The sequence below is a fragment of the Equus caballus genome, chromosome 8 (assembly GCF_041296265.1).
Source record: "Equus caballus isolate H_3958 breed thoroughbred chromosome 8, TB-T2T, whole genome shotgun sequence".
Taxonomy (NCBI): domain Eukaryota; kingdom Metazoa; phylum Chordata; class Mammalia; order Perissodactyla; family Equidae; genus Equus; species Equus caballus.
The window spans coordinates 31,676,880-31,692,305 of record NC_091691.1 but is presented as its reverse complement, the minus strand read 5'-3'; the positions used below and the strand labels follow the sequence as shown (position 1 = coordinate 31,692,305).

The 15,426-nt window shown below is 58.3% G+C and overlaps 1 protein-coding gene across 3 annotated transcripts in view; it reads left to right on the top strand.

Annotated features, from left to right (window-relative positions):
* Positions 1–2,342: 2,342 nt before the first annotated feature.
* Positions 2,343–15,426, top strand: part of GALNT9 (polypeptide N-acetylgalactosaminyltransferase 9) — a 98,346-nt gene continuing 85,262 nt past the window's right edge. For all 3 annotated transcript variants that reach the window (XR_002809813.2, XR_011441417.1, XM_023647374.2), the window contains exon 1: positions 2,343–2,991. Coding sequence is in view for 1 of the 3 variants with exons in the window: in XM_023647374.2 (XP_023503142.1) it covers positions 2,751–2,991 (241 nt within the window). In the remaining 2 variants the exon portion in view is untranslated. The remainder of the gene's footprint in view (positions 2,992–15,426) is intronic.

Genomic DNA, 15,426 nt, shown 5'->3' with positions numbered 1-15,426 from the left:
CCTGCCCTCCTCAAGGCTTGCAGGGAGTGACTTGCCCAGGACCAGCCAATGCCTCCCCAGGTGACATGTGCAATGCCAGTGAGGGCTTTCCCTTCACCGACAAATCAGCGCCCTGGACAGCAGGCGTGCTGGGGCTTCCAAGGGCCGGCTGCCGAGGGAGCCCTGGAGGCCAGGCTTTGTCAGAGGGGAGAAGGGGGTGTGGAGGGCATGCGGGGTGTGCACACGTGTATTCCTAACTCGGGTGCTCCAGACAGGGTTTGCCTCCCTGCCGAGGGCACCACCTCGCGTCTGTGTTACTGTAGCACAGCTCACAGCTGAGCGTTCAGCGTGTTTTAAAAATCAAACGAGCCCTGGTCTCCTGGGCCAGCAGACGCACCCCTCCTGGCAGAGTGCCCCCAAAGAGCCCACGTCAATGTGCTTGTGTTCCGAATGAAATGGAGCCGAATACTGATGCATATTTTGGATATATCATTTCCTACTAAATTTTAGAATGCAGTAAAATGCAGTTACATGAACAAAATGATGTTTTCTCCAGCAAAACCACTTTAACATCACTTTCAATAAACACATAATGAAAAGTGCTTGGTTTTTTTTCTTGAGCGACAGTGGTTAATAAATTTGATTCTGGAGCCGAATTGTCTGGGCTTGGATCCCAGATCCACACTTTGCCATTGACGTGACCTTCGGCAAGGCATCCACCCTTGTGAGCCTCAGTTTCCTCAGATATAAAATGAGGTAACAGAAGTTGCTGTTAGTGTTAATCAGTCAATCTCCAGAAAGGACCTAGAACAATGCCTGGAAAAATCTTACCTCTGCGTAGATGTTAGCTGTTTGTATTCTTATTATAGAAGCTCTCCTCATAAAACGGGGAAACAGCTCACAACCCGGCATTTTATAAGCAGAATAACGCAGTGTTTCCTCAGAAGAGACATGGGAACGGCTATTTATCAGAAACAGACCCGTGTTTATCAAACTTGACACACCGTGGACTCTCCGGAACTGATCGTTACAAATGGAACTCCCAGCTCCGCTTAGAACAGGTGAGTTACTTGGTAAACACTGTAGACAGTGGGCCTCAAGTCCCACTTGTGGGGTCCTTCCCAGTGGTCCTTTGAATTTCCTGAGACAGAAAAGAAAGATTTGATGAGGAAGAGGAGAAATGGACCTTTCAGCTCTGGCCAGTGTCTGCTAAGAGACAAAGAAGCTGCATGGGCTGGACGCCTGAGGCCAGGAGATGTGTGTTGGAGAAGAGAGCACTGGACTAGGAGCCAGAAGACCCCAGAGTGCCTCCACACACTCACAAATGGACACACAGACACACAACCACACAAATGCACAATGCACACACATCACACATGCACACACACACATTTGCACACATACAGCCAAGCACTCCCTGATGCCCAAGGGACCTTGTCTTACTGGTCTCTGTATATTGAGGGCCCAGTGCAAAGTCAGCTCTTGATAAATGTTCCATCGTTTATTCATTCAACAAATGTTTACTGAGCACCTAGTGTCAGGCATTGTTTCAGGCACTGGGGATGCAGCACGAAGCAGACAGACAGAAACCGCTGCCTTCTGGCACTCAGCTTCCCAGGCCCTGGGACTCTGCTCTTCCGCTCTCTGGACCTGGCTGCGTCCTGTGAAAAATGAGGGTTTGGGGCTGGATTAGAGCTGGGGCGGGGTGGGGTCAGCTGGGGTTGCTCTCCCCTGAGATCTGCAGACCACGACCTGGAGCACCTGGCGCCCCGCTCCTGGTGGCTTTCTGGGTTCAGCCCTGCGGTGCCCCTGTGTCCCAGTGAATCTCAAGCCTGTCCACCAGCCTTGAACTCAGCTCTTCCCAGCTCGCGGACCAGAGACAGGGAAGGAGGGAGGCAGGGAGCTGATTCAGTTTGGCTTGGCGAAGAGGGGAGACCAGCAAAGTGGCTCTGACCCTGCTGTGTCCCCTCCAACACGAAAAGGCACCCCTCCCCCACCGCAGAAGACGCGCAGACAGCACCGCCCTGACCAGGCACTCCCCTAGATCTCGCTTTCTCGGGTGGAGGTCAGGGTTTATCCGAGGGAATCTGGGGGAGGGGGCGAGGGGAGGGAAGGCCCGCGCGCTCCGCCCCGCCGCGCCCGCCTGGATGCCCTTGGTCTGGGTCCCCAGAGCGCGCGGCCCTGTCCCGCCCCGCCCGCCGGGCCGGCCAGGCTCGGGGCTCCGGGAGCGCGGGACCCTGCGCCCCGCGGTGGGGTGGGTGGGGCGGTCCCCGTGGGGCGGGCGGGAGCGCGCCGAGGCCCCGCGTGCATGCTGATGGGCCGGGCGGCCGCGTCACTCCGCACCGGCGCGGTGGCTGCGGGGCGGGCAGGAGCCGCACGCCAGCCCGAGCGCCCGCCCGGCCCGCGCCTCCCTCGCCTCTCCCGGCCCCCAGGCCCGCTCCTGCCGCCCCCCCAAGACCGGGCCGCGCCCCTCTGCGGAGGATGCCAGCTGCCCCCTGCGCCCGCGGCCCCGGGCAGCTCCTGCGCGCGGGGACCCCGGGCGGCGGCGGGGCGCGCTGAGCGGGCGCGGGTGGTGCTGAAGGGACAGCTCCCGGCCGCAGACCCCGCCCTCAGACCCCGCCCGCAGACCCCCACCGGCACCCCCGTGGCCCCGCGGGGAGCCGGGCTGGCTCATGGTCCCCGAAGCGGCGGGCCGGGCGGAGGCTCCTGCTGCCCCAGGGCGCACGGGGATGCCCCGCGGGTGAGGCAGCCCCCAGCTGCCAGCCGCGTTCATGGCGGTGGCCAGGAAGATCAAAACTTTGCTGACGGTCAACATCCTGGTGTTCGTGGGCATCATCCTCTTCTCCGTGTACTGCCGCCTGCAGGACCGCTCGGAGGGGCTGGTGCAGATTGTGCGCAGCGCCGACCGCCGTGTGCGCAGCCGGCAGGCCAAGGTGGGCGCACTGGTGGACCGCGAAGCCATCCTGCAGCGCCTGGACCACCTAGAGGAGGTGGTCTACAACCAGCTGAATGGTGAGCCGAGCCAGTGTCCCACTCAGGACAAAGGGGCTGGGCAGAGGGCCGGTGGGAGGAGGATTGTCCCTATGCTCTGGACACTGCCCTGTGTCCCAGCTGCTGGAACCCACGTTGATCCCAGGCGCCTGTCGGTCACTGGGCCTGGGATGGAACTCCTGTTACTTGGAGAGGCATCGATAGGAGGCAGACAGGAGAGAGGGCTCCTGTCAGCAGAGGGCGTGGGCCTGGGTGACCATTGGTTAATTCAGTCACCCAGTGGACACCTGAGGACCCCCTGCCCACACAAAATGATGTCAACTTGTTCCCCAAGAGGACTCGAGAGAACTTCTAAATTGGAGGTTCTGTGGCACGCGCCAAGGGCAGGCAGAGCCCTGGTCCAAGTGAGGGGCATGCCGTGCTTTCCCAGGAGCTGGGGGCGTCAGGGCTCGCCTGGACTCACTCCCCTCCCTCCTTGAAGCGAGAGCCGAGGTGGGGCTGCCCTTCAGAGGGTGCTGACACGGGGCTCTTTACCGCTGGTGGGGAAGGTGCCCCTGTGACCACAGGGCCTGTGCAGCCTCCAGTCCTGGGGAAGCTCAGGGCTCGCTCAGGAAGTGCTGATGTGGAACAAGCTCGAGGCTGTGAGCCGTGACTGGTGGATGGACAGAGTCAGGGTCTAGCGGGGCTTGGCAGGTGTCAGTTACCCAGTTGGACCCTGGGCTGTGCCGCCTGGGAGCCCAGAGTCCTTGGATGCTGGTAGTGGGCTCCTTGTGTGAGGTGTGGGCCACCCCTGAGGGTCACGGAGGGTCACGGAGGGTCAGGGCCAATGGCAGCCGCTGGTGCAAGGAGTCTTTCCCAGTTCGGGGTGCAGCGGAAGGGAAGGAGCGACTGCCGCTTTTCGGTTCGCTCTGCCGAGGACGAGGAGGAAGGGAAAGTTTGTGTGTTTACCTCATTACCGGGCTTTTCCCTTCTGTTCTGTGCTATTCTGGTTTCTGCACTGGCAACCCCAGCAAACTCCTCAGGAAGCGTCAGTAACAGGCTCCGGGAGGAGGCGTCTGGAGCCGGCTGCACAGCCGGGGCTGGGTCTGCGTGCTGCCCTGCCTGACGCAAGGTGTTCTCGGGGTTTCCTTCAGGGGGCCCATCTGCCTCTCAGCAGCAGCTGAAACCCCAAGGATTGGCAACAATGGGGTGCGGAACCGTCCGCAGCCTCACCCGCCCACCTGCTCGGAGAGCAGAGCATCCTCTGACTTCCCAAGTGCTCTCCTGCCACCCCCAGGACTCCTGGTTTTCCTCCCGAGCGTTCCTGACGGGCTCTGTGGCTTCTCTGATCTCCCCCATTCAGCTGAAGCCGCAAGGGGAGGAAAGTTTAGTTCTACCACCACTCGGCCATTCCGCCGTGTGATTCGTCTCCTGGCGGGCGGCATGCCTGGTAATAGCAGAGCTTTACTGGAGTGTATTTGTCAGGGCATTATGGTCTGTTTTATGGGGAGAACTGGAGGATTATATAAAAACATTGGCAGCACGTCGGGTTGTGTAACTTCGTGACGGCCAGCTCAGCCCTGAGAGCCGTGTTCCCCCCTCACCATCCGGCGAGGAGGAGCCGGGGTTCCCAGTGGCAGAAAAGCCAGGACCTTCCAGCGACTTTCCCAACACTGATGGGAGATGAGGAAGTGTTCTGGGAAAGTGGGGCATCCCCCTCAGCCCCCCAGCCTCTCTCCTGTCCTGGCTTCTCCCTCCTTCCCTCCTCTCTTTTCCTCCTCCTATCCCCATCCCTCTTACTCTTCTCTTTTGTTCTTTCAAATCTTTTCTCCTTCCTCCTCACTGAATCTCCTCCTCCTCCTCCGTTTGCCTGTCTCCTTCTTCTGCCCACCCCTTCCTCCAGCTGCCCCCGCCTCTCCCTCTCTCTGTCTCTCTCCTTCTGTTTGTATCTCTCCGTGTCTCTGTGTGTCTGCCTCTTTCTGTGTCTCTGTGTCTCTGTCTCCCTCCCCCCTCACTCTGTGCTGACGAGGCCGTGTTACACCCTCCCTCAGGCCATGGGCCTAGCACGGTGCCTCACCCCAGAGGCATTCACAGTTTGTTCCTGGAAATGACAAGGGAGCCCCAATCCAACCCACATCCGAGGTTGGTCCCTAAGGAGGGCACAGTCCAGGAGTGGGGTTGACATTTGTTCACGAGAAGCCATTTGAGAGCTGTCCTTAGCCCTCTGAGCTGGCGCAGATTGACTCCCCGTGTTAAGGGCGGCTGAGCAACAGCAAGGAGAGCACCTCCCGAAGGAGGGGAGCCACCGCTTCCTTCACTGTCTGCTCTGCTTCAGGTCCAAGAAATTCGAAATGGACTCCTGGGAGTTCCCACCCCACACCAATCCAGCCGAGTTTAGAGGAGGAGGAGAAACCCAGAACAAAGTGGATTTGTCACTTGTATGTCCGCTGCCTTGGCTGCTTCCTGGAGCTCTTCTCCAGGCTGGAGGGAGCTGGTGGGAGGGGAAGGACGTCCCCAGGGAGTGAAGGCCAGAAGCAGGACCTTCTCCCATTTCTCCCCATGCCCTGTCTTTGGCTGGTCCAGTGACCTTTGTTTGGGATGCCTTATTGACCTCAGCAAAGACCTGTTAAATTCACAGGACCCAGGAGAAAATATTCTCTAAGGAAACGCAGTGCAGTCCCATCTTATATGTGCATGAGAGTTTGCTTCTAAACTCAGTGCTCAAAGCAAGAAAAAACGTTTATAGGCAGAAATCATCCTTCTGAGTGTTCCAATTGTACATGGAGCGCAGCATCCGTGGTTCTGCGTGCGCAGCGGCTCGGCAGGGCTCAGAACGCTGGATGTGTCTCTCTAAGCTCCATGAGAAGGAAAAGGGACAGAAATGTCCCCGTTCGCTTGTCTGCTCTGCAAGAAAATGGGCAAATCCCTGGCAGTGGGAAGGGGGAGACTCCTCCTGAGCTCCGGGAGCTTCCAGGGTTTGCTTCTAGGATTTGATGTTGACCTCTGCAAGGTCAAAGCATGTGGCTCTGCGTGCCAGTTGTGGGTGTTAACCAGGGGCAGGTAATCACCACTAACAGGGCCTCCCTCGGTGAGTGCGACCCGCACCAACTCGGAGCAGCGTCTGGCCTGACCGGCCGCCTCTCTTTCCCTGCCTCGGGCACGCTCTTTTGACCCTTAGGAGCCGTGACTCTGAGATGGAGCTTGGGGTGGGAGGGTGAGGTTTCGGTTTGGGCTGGTTGGCTACTTTTGAGGGAGGTAATTTCTAAAATTCAGAGCACACGCGCCTCAGGTCCCTCTAGATTGACCTACCCCAGCCCAAGTCTCTCCAGTGCCCGATACAGTTAGAGGTCACAGCGGTGGGTCCGTCCTACGCACGGAACAGCTGACAGCCCCGAGACACCACGACCCGCCGAGGTTGTTTAGAAAGTTAGTGGAGGCAGCACTGAAAGTGGTACTTGCTTCGGAATGATCTGCCTTCCTGCCATTCTTAAAAGTTTAAGTTTGAATATCAGAAGGTCCAACTGTGGTCTACCAGGCCACGGCCAGAGACCCCCGGGCTGGGACGGCCACCGGCCCATCTCGGGGAGACAGTGCTCGCCACTCCCCTCTCTCTCCAACTCGCGTACAACAACGCTCTCTTGAAACTCACATACGACTGGCACTGTTTTTACCACATTTGTGTGTGACCCCTGCCCTGTTTTTCATCTGAGGATGGAATGTCTGTCTGTCTTGTTCTTGGCTCTAATCCCCAGAGCATAGGGTGGTTCCTTGCACAGAGGTTGGCGCCCCACAAATATTAGTCGAATGAGTGAATGAGTGGATCTTTCTTGAAACGATCGTTTTTGCTTAAAATAAATTTATTTTAAAAGGCAATTGCAAATCTCCACCATACCCATAAGTAGGAGGTGACTATGCAAATGGACACAACGAAAACAAAATCGTGCTATTTAATTCCAGCAAGACCTCGCTGTCACCAGAGGCTCTGAGCCCAAGACCTGTCTCCCTTTGTTAAAAGGGCGTGTGTAGGGGGTATACTAGCACGAAACAAGGCTTTCTCCTTGAGGAAATCAGCTGATTGAGACAGACTTTAAAAGGGACTATGTCTGAGTCAATGGTTTAACACTGTGTCCATTTTCTGCCAAAAATCCTATCCTCAGGCTGTTCCTCCAGGATTCTGGCCCCAGGCCTTGGGCAGCCCAGGTCTGCAGCAGAGCAGTGGCCTGAGGGGACAGTACGGTCGGGGACTGAGGAAGGGCTGTGAGGAGTGGGAAGTGGATTGTCGGGTTGACAAAGGGCGCATCCACTGGAGTGCAGTCCCGGATTTCAGATCAGGAAGCCAAAATCCTCCTAGTAGCCTAAGCACAGTGAGTTTTAATAATAAAAATCCTGCTTGAACTCGACAGAGAGGCCCCAGGGAGGTGAGAAAGGGGATGCGGGGCGAACGCCTGGTCATTAAATGACGCTGGTGCGGCCCCTCAGGCCACAGAGGACGAGTGTCTCGGTGGGCGGTCTTCCCACGGTGCTGGCTTTACCAATAGGCAGATGCCACAGCGGAGCGGCTGAATCTGAGGGAGCCTGTCCAAAGATCCCCCACCCGCCATGGGCGGCAGGCCGTGGGCTCGCTCGGGGTTTCCAACGTGACATGAGAACACAAGCTGCATGAGGACAGCGGGCGTGCCCGTACCCCGGGCACAAGGTGGGTGCCCGTCAGCACCGTGTAAATGATGAAGGGAGGAGAAAAACAGACAGTGGGAGCAGAGGAGTGTCCTGAGGGAAGGGTGGCTGGGAGTCTGAGCATTGAAGGTTTCCGGGGCCGGGGAGGACCTGCTGTCCCCGTTGGAACACTCCCCACTGCACAGGGCCCCTGTCCCAGCCCACCCAACCCTGCAACCCCTGTGTGCGTGGGAGGTGCTGGTTTCCCGAGGGGGGTCTCCCAGCTTCTTTTAAGCATAAGCAGCTCCATTTTGGAAACACTTTAACAGGCCCCTTGTTAGGGCATGCGGGCCGCCGGGAAGCATTCCCTACTCCTCTGTGAGTCTCGCTCCAGCGCCAGCTCCTGCTGGTTCCAGGGGCCCTTCCAGCTCGAGTTGGTCATCTTCACCCCCGAATGTGCTTCGAGTCACAATGTCCTGATTGCAACAGTCAAAGTCGTCGTAGCCGGGAAAATGCCCGCAGTTTGCTTGAGATTTAATCACAGTTCCTGGCAGGTCTGGCTTCCAAATGGCCGCAGCATTTAATTGGTTGGCCATTTCCCCCGGGTCATTGATCGGCTGGCCTTTCGCCCCTGCGTCTGTTTCACAGCTCCCCCACTGAGGCTGATTTACTGCGAAAAGTGGAAAAATAGTTCGTGCTCCCGCCCCACCCGACGCCCTGCAGGGCAGCAGGCTGTGTGCAGGGGCTGCCTTCCCGCCCGCCCCGCCCGCTATGTGTGCACTCGCAGAGGATTCAGAGCCTTCGGTTCTGGCTGCTCTCTCTTCTTTGCCTGTGTTCCTCCTCCATGGGGTGCACCGAGGAGCCAGAACAGCTGAGGCCACTTCCCGACACGGAGGTGAGCGTGTGCAGACCTGGACCTTTGCGTTGGGGAAGATGAGACGCTACCAAGCTTCGCCCTGCGATCCACTCCCTTCCTTTGATTGCCTGGGGGGCGTGGACCTCATGGGCGGGCTGCATCCGAGACTCACATCTGCAGGCCAGCCGCCACGCTTCTAGGAATAATTCATGCGGCCATGATCCCGACTCGGGTGAAAGGGCTAAGTGATCACATTTACAGTTCAGCTCAGCAATCTGCATATTTCAAGAGCTCGGCTCTGTTTCCTGAAAGGACAGTTTATCCTTCATCGGCTGGAAGCTCAACAAATTAAGTGTCTATACCTCTCTGTACCCAACGCCCCACTGGAGACAGCCCAGGATGGGCTCTGAGTCTTGCGATCAGCTCCGTCCCTTCTCTGCTCTACTCTGGAAAAGCACAGATACCTGGAAGGAAAGGTAGCGGGTGCTGATGGAGAGAGAGGCGAGGTGGCCCAGAGACTGAGTTGTGACTCCAGCTTCCCCTCCAGGAGCTCCCCCAGGAGGGCAGAGATTGGGGTAGGCTTCCCAGCCACCCAGCATGGTGACCACCGGTGTCCTGTGCATCTGACGGCCCTCCACCCCCCACAGTTGCCATTCACAGGAAGGAGAAACTCATTTGCTGGGCTGTCAAGAAGGTTCTCAGGAGCTGCATTATCTCTCAGCACAGAAGTAGGACCAGCCCGTCCTCCAGGAGGTGCAGGGCGGGCGGCTCACACCCACAGGCCACCCCAGGCCACACAAACCCTGGTCCACTTCCCCGGGACGTCCTGCGACATCTGGGAACAGGAGAGGACACATTGTAAAGAGGAGGCGACAGGAGTCGGGAGAGAGGAGGGGAGGCTGTCTCCTGTAGCAAACACCCGTCTCCCCCACCAGTGAGGCCAGGGCCTCCATGCGCAGGAACTCGCTCTTCAGGCCCGACTCCTGACACTGAAGGTCTCCGCTCCTTGAGTGAAGGTGAAGTCCCACTTATCCACACGTTTAGTGGGCACCTGCCGTGGTCCTGATGTGGAATCAGGACACAGGATGAAGGAGACAGCAGTCCCTGCCTCTCTGGGCTGACGTCCCTGGGGAGAAGTCAGGTGATGGACGAGTAGCACAAATAAGGCAATTTCAGGCAGAGATAAACTCAATGAAAGACAGAGTGGTGGAGAGCGATGGGGGTGAAGGAGGTAAGACTGCAGGTGCCCTACGGGGTTGAGTAGCATCCCCCCAAATTCCTGTCCTCCCGGAACCTCAGGATGTGACCTTACTTGGAAATAGGGTCTTTGCAGTTGCACCTGATGGAGAAGAAGTCATCCTGGAGCCGTGTGGGCCTAAATCCAACGACCTATGAGGACAACGGCGTCCTTGTAAGAAGGGAGATACAGACGGCGGAGAAGCCACGTGAAGATGGGCAGAGATGGGGGTGCACCTACAAGCCAAGGGTCTCCAATGAGCCGGCATCACCAGGAGCTGGACGAGGGAGGAGGGGCCCTTCCTGCAGCCTCGAGAGGGAGAGCCGCCCTGACGCGGGGCTCAGACTCCGGCACAGACCCCGTGAGGACAAGGGATGTTGTTTGGGCCGCTGTGGTTGGTGCTTGTCCCGGCGCCCCGGGACACTGACTGGAGGTGGTCGGGAGGGAGCTCCTCTCTGATGACCGAGACGGGAAGGACGAGAAGGAGCAGCTGTGAGGGGACCTGGGAAGGGCGTCCAGGGAGAGCACAGGGGTGCAAAGGCCCCACGTGGGACCCGAGAGGCTGGCTGTGAGTGGAGAGGGTGATGGAGGAGTGCGTGCGAGGTGGCGTTGGGGAGGCAGGCAGGGCCACTCGCTTCCCTCAGCTTCAGGGGCCCTGGAGGGACTGGGGTGCACTCGTGGGTGGGGGAGCGACAGCGTGAATGCTCTGATCCCAGGAGCGCCTGGAACCACCTGCCTCTTGTCCAGCCGGCTGGGTTTAAAGCACATCCATGATTCCACTTGGGTCTGCGGGACCAGTGAGATCCTGGAGCACAGCACTGCTGCTGAGCCAGGACCCCATGATGTCCCCAGCATCCTGAGGGATGACCCTGTGTGCACTCTGCCTGTGACCCCACCTGTGATCTGACGTGGGCCCTCAGTTGGGGATTCTCAGTAGACTGAAGTTGACGTCTGTGCCAGATCATTCCTGCCACGTGCATTGCAGGATGTTGATAAGATGTCGAGCAGCATCCGGGGCCTCCACCCTCTAGATGCCAGAAGTCCCCACGCCGTGGCACAAGAAACGTCCAGACATGACCTAGTGTGCCTGGGGGCAAATCACCTGGGGAGACCCCTGCCTTCCATTGAGAGCTTGACGGTCCACCGGCTCAGGAAAGTCACTCACTGTCTCTGAGCCTCAGTTTCCTCATCTGTGTAGTGGGGATGGTGAGAGCACCAACCTCAGAGCAGCCTTGATGGGTGAAAGGAGTCAACCTGAGTGGGGGGTCGTCACCGTTCCGGCACAATGGACAAAGTGCAGGTCCTGCCGGCTGTTGGGGGCCACTCCAGGACCTGTCCCTTGTCCGTCCCCCGTTGGCCTTTTGATCGCACCGAGAAGACAGTCCCGACTTGAGGCCGGCATGCCTCTCACGTGCCCTAAACCGCCGTCTCCCTTTACAACGTGACTGAGCCGTCCCCAGGCTGCGACGCATCCAGAGGCTTTAATAACCACACGCTGTTTTCAGCCTCTGTTGATTGATATTTTGGACAAAGGGTGCAGGCCTCCCGTTCTTGGTTGCAATGTATCATATATTTAAAAAGCAAATTCCTTTAATTTAAAAAGTGAGTCAATTTAAGGAAACTGCTGAGTAATGTGAATGGAGTGGTCTGCGGGGCCGCAGGAGGGATGAAGGGGAGACCAGATGGGGCCGGCCCATGGCACATCTGGGAGCCAGACCGCCCCTTCCTGTCTCCCCACGCTTGGGAGCATCAGCTTTATTTGACCCCGGGTGCTGGAGCAGAGTCAGCCTCATCTAAACCACAGGACACTGAGAACGGGGCAGAGACAGGTGTCCATAGAAATCGAGGAAGTAGACGCTGAGGCCCAGACTGGACATGTGTCCTCTCACGCTGCTCAGCTGGGAGGCTCGCCAGGTGACATTCGGTGAGTGTGTGATGCTGGCACATGCGGGCACGTGTGCATATCAGGATAGAGGCTTGAAGGAAAAGCTAACAAGTAAAGAACGGGCCAAGAAACTAAACTGCCTGGCCCAGCAATAGACAGCGTGTCGCACAGCAGGTCACGGGGTGAGTCGCTGGGTCTGGGGCGCCAGCAGAGACTCAGGCTCTGTTTCTGCCCTCCTTCCCCCAGGGAGAGGCTCCCGCTGTTCCGGCGACATGTGTGGATGAGACTATGTGGCAGGTGAACGAGGCCTGCTGCCCGCAGACCTGTTAGAGGCCAGAAGCCCCTCGAGCTGCGCTCAGGCTGGAGCTGGGTAGAGCGGGGCTGGGGAGAGGCTGTGGGTCCGCCCCCACGGCTGCGTAGGAGAGTGTGGATGCCCAGCAGGATCGAGCCTGCCAGCTGGTCGGAAGTGGGCAGGCCCCACGGTGACCGCTGTAGGCTGGAAGCTCCACGTAGCTAGTGCTCGAACAGTGTGGGGATGGGTGACAGTCTAACCCTGGGACCCACCCGCGGAGGTCTGGGCACCAGGCGCCTGCACTTCCAGGCTCCCTCGTGATCTCAAAGCTAGCTGTCCTTGCAAGAGTTCAAGCACGTGTGAATGCCATATGCGTGTTCTTGCACTGATTGGATGTCAAATGTGTTTCCCTGGAGGCCTGAGGTCCAGGGACTGGGGGCTGGACCCAAAAGACTAGGGAACGAGGGGCCAGTAGCTCCTAGTGGCCCTGCCTCCAGGCCCTGAAAGGAGGCAGCAGGCATTGGCCTCTGGGCCGCCTCCCTGCGTGCCCCGCCCCGCCTCTCCCCCTGGGTCAGGTTCGCATCCTGCACACTCTCGCCTGGCCTGGCCCCTCAGGTCCCGCCCAGAGAGGCCTGTTCAGAAGCCTCTGCTGTTGGCGCTTTATTTTTAAGGAAGTAAGCCAAGTACAATCGTTCCTTAAAATGCAGTCCCAGGCCCTGGCAGTGTGCCAGAGAAATAATGAGCTCCACGAGGCGCCAGGGCTGCGATGAGTCCTCACCCCCGGCCAGTGGCCCCGAGCGGCCCCGAGCGGCCCTCCTCCCTCCTTGGGTTCCCTGCTCTGGTCGGAAGTGGGTCTTGGCTGCAGGGCGGAGGGGCGGCCTGCCCAGAGCTGGACACAGGGCTGGTGCGGGACAGGCAGCTGGGACGGGCTGGTCCTAGTCGTGTGGGCTGACTCGCCTGTACGGGGACTCTGGGAGGGTGGGACGGGTTCAGGCCACGGCTGGTTGGTGAGCTTCCAGGTATATTAAAAAACAGAAAAAAATCTCAAAGCTGGCTTGCCAGGATCTTGTCTGTTTTAGATGTTTGTATATGACAAGTTCCTAACTCTAACGCTGGTGTGCATTGCGATTGTGCTGCTCACAAGAAGATAATGGAGTCTGCAGAAATATTGGTTCTCGCAGGCGGTGTGGTCCGAGAATGCAACGCACATCTAGAGTTTTGTGATAAATGCCTTCTTCCAGGCCTGCTGGCATCTCTTGGGCCCTGTGGAGGGTGACCCCCCTTGAGACATTGAGGCCAGGTCCTCCCCGTGACCCCCCGCAGCCCCGCCTCCCCCACCGTGAGGGCCCTGAGGGAGGGTCCAGCGTTGGCTCCGGAGTCTCAGTGGAGACACTGGCAGTGACCCCTCGGCCTGGCGTCCGCCCTGAGTGATGCTCCAGAGGTGGCGCCATCCCGGCTTCTTCTGGTCATGCGGGGGTCTTGTTGTTACGTGTGGTGGGCACCTCAGCATTTGGTGACCAGTAGGCTGGGACGCCACAGGGGCCGCATGACTTCCGACTGGGACATCTGTGTAGATGAAGAGCCAGAAATGAAAACCCAACTCTTTTTCACATAAACACAAACAATTTTTTTTCACGGTATTAAACTTGAATCTCCAAGAATACGTCCACCTTCAGAGTATTCCCCTGAAGGCTATAAAGTGCTTTGTTCAAAACCTACCCAAAAGTCAGACACAGCTGTGTCCCCCGGGACAACACGGTGCCGTCAGTCACCCCACAGGGTTCCACCCAGGGGCCAAGCCCTGGTTACTCATTCGGTCCTTTGTCACGTCTCCGGGGGAGTCCTGGCCCGCTGCGCCCCCTGGGCTGAAGTCAGCTTGTCCTTCACTCTCTCAGCAAACACTCAGGGGTAGACAGGCAGGGGTCTAGGGAGAGAGCCCACGCCCCGCTGGTGCCGGGGTCCTGAGCAGAGTGCCCTGAGTGAGGGAGGACGGCCCTAAGCATCCAGGAGGGGGTGCTGGGAATGCACATTCTGGGCTGCATTGGGCTGAGTGCCCCTGTGGCCCAGGCGGAGCTAAAGATGCCAAGGACACAGCCACCGAGAAGTGTACCGTCTCCCTCCAACGGTTCCTGTGTCCACGGAGGAGAGGGGAGACAGGAAGAAAAACAGATTTAATTTCCCGTGGCCGCTGGAAGGGGTTTCCACAAACCGAGTGGCTTCAAACAACACGAATGAATTCTCCCACAGTTCTGGGGTCAGAAGTCTGACCCAGGTCTCTCGGGGCCGAAATCCAAATGACCTCAGGGCTGACTCCCTTCGGAGGCTGCAGGGGAGAATCTGTTTTCTTGCCTTTTCCAGGTTTTCAGGCACCGGTGTCCTTGGCGTGTGGCCTGTCCTCCATCTTTGAATCCAGCAGCGTCCACCCCGTGTGCCTTTCCTCCGCGGGCACGCCTTCCTCTCTCTCCTCTGCGCCTCCCTCTTCCACTTTTAAGGACTCTGATGATTACATGGGGCCACCTGTATAACCCAGGCTCCTCTCCCATCTCACCGTCAGCTGATTAGTGAGCTTAATTCTCTTTGCCACGGAACCTGACATCTGCCCAGGTTCTGGGACTGGGATGTGAATGTCCTAGGGAGACGCTATTCTTCCGACGACGGTAAGCAGACTGCACAGACTGCTGGGTGGTGGTCGATGTTCGGGAGCAAAATCAAGCAGGGAGGGTGGAGTGTGTGGGGGCCCGGCATCTTCTCCAGGTGCCCAGGGGCGGCCTCAGGAAGGACTTGTGACTTGTAAGTGAAGACTGAAATTGAGGGAGGGGCTGTGACAGGCAGGGGTCTAGGGAGAGAGCCCACGCCCCGCTGGTGCCGGGGTCCTGAGCAGAGTGCCCCTAAGCATCCAGGAGGGGGTGCTGGGAATGCACATTCTGGGCTGCATTAGTCGGCTCGTTTGGCCGTAACAAAGCACCACAGGTCGGGCAGCTTAAACATCGGAAATTCACTGTCTCGCAGTTCTGGAGGCTGGAAGTCTGAGACCAAGCTGCCAGCAGGGCTGGTTTCTGGTGGGAACGCTCTTCCTGGCTTGCAGATGGCCTGTCTCTGTGCGCTCATCCCCAGGGCCTCCAAAGTCCTATCCGATTAGGGCCCCTCTGACGACCTCAGTTAACCTTAACGACCTCCCCATGCCCCTGTCCAGATACAGTCGCATTGGGATTAGGGCTTCAACACCTGAATTTTAGGACAGTTCAGCCCATAGCAGGAGTGTCTGCACACAGTTGTTGGAAACCACAAGGCTTTATGATCCTCCTTGGACCAGGCAGCGAGTGTAGATGAAGAGAGGAGATCGGCCAGGCCTGGGACCCGGGACAGCAGGATCCTGGGAAATGAGAAGGAACAGCTGTGGGTAAGCGAGGCAGGCCAGTGTCTCATCCCAGAAACCAAGGGGACCAGTGCTGCCAAGGGCTCTGATGAGGCACTGAGGACTGAAGACTGACAGCTGGCTCAGCAGCGGGAGGTGAGCTGCATGAGGTCAGTTAGGTAGAGGGCAGGGGCGACGA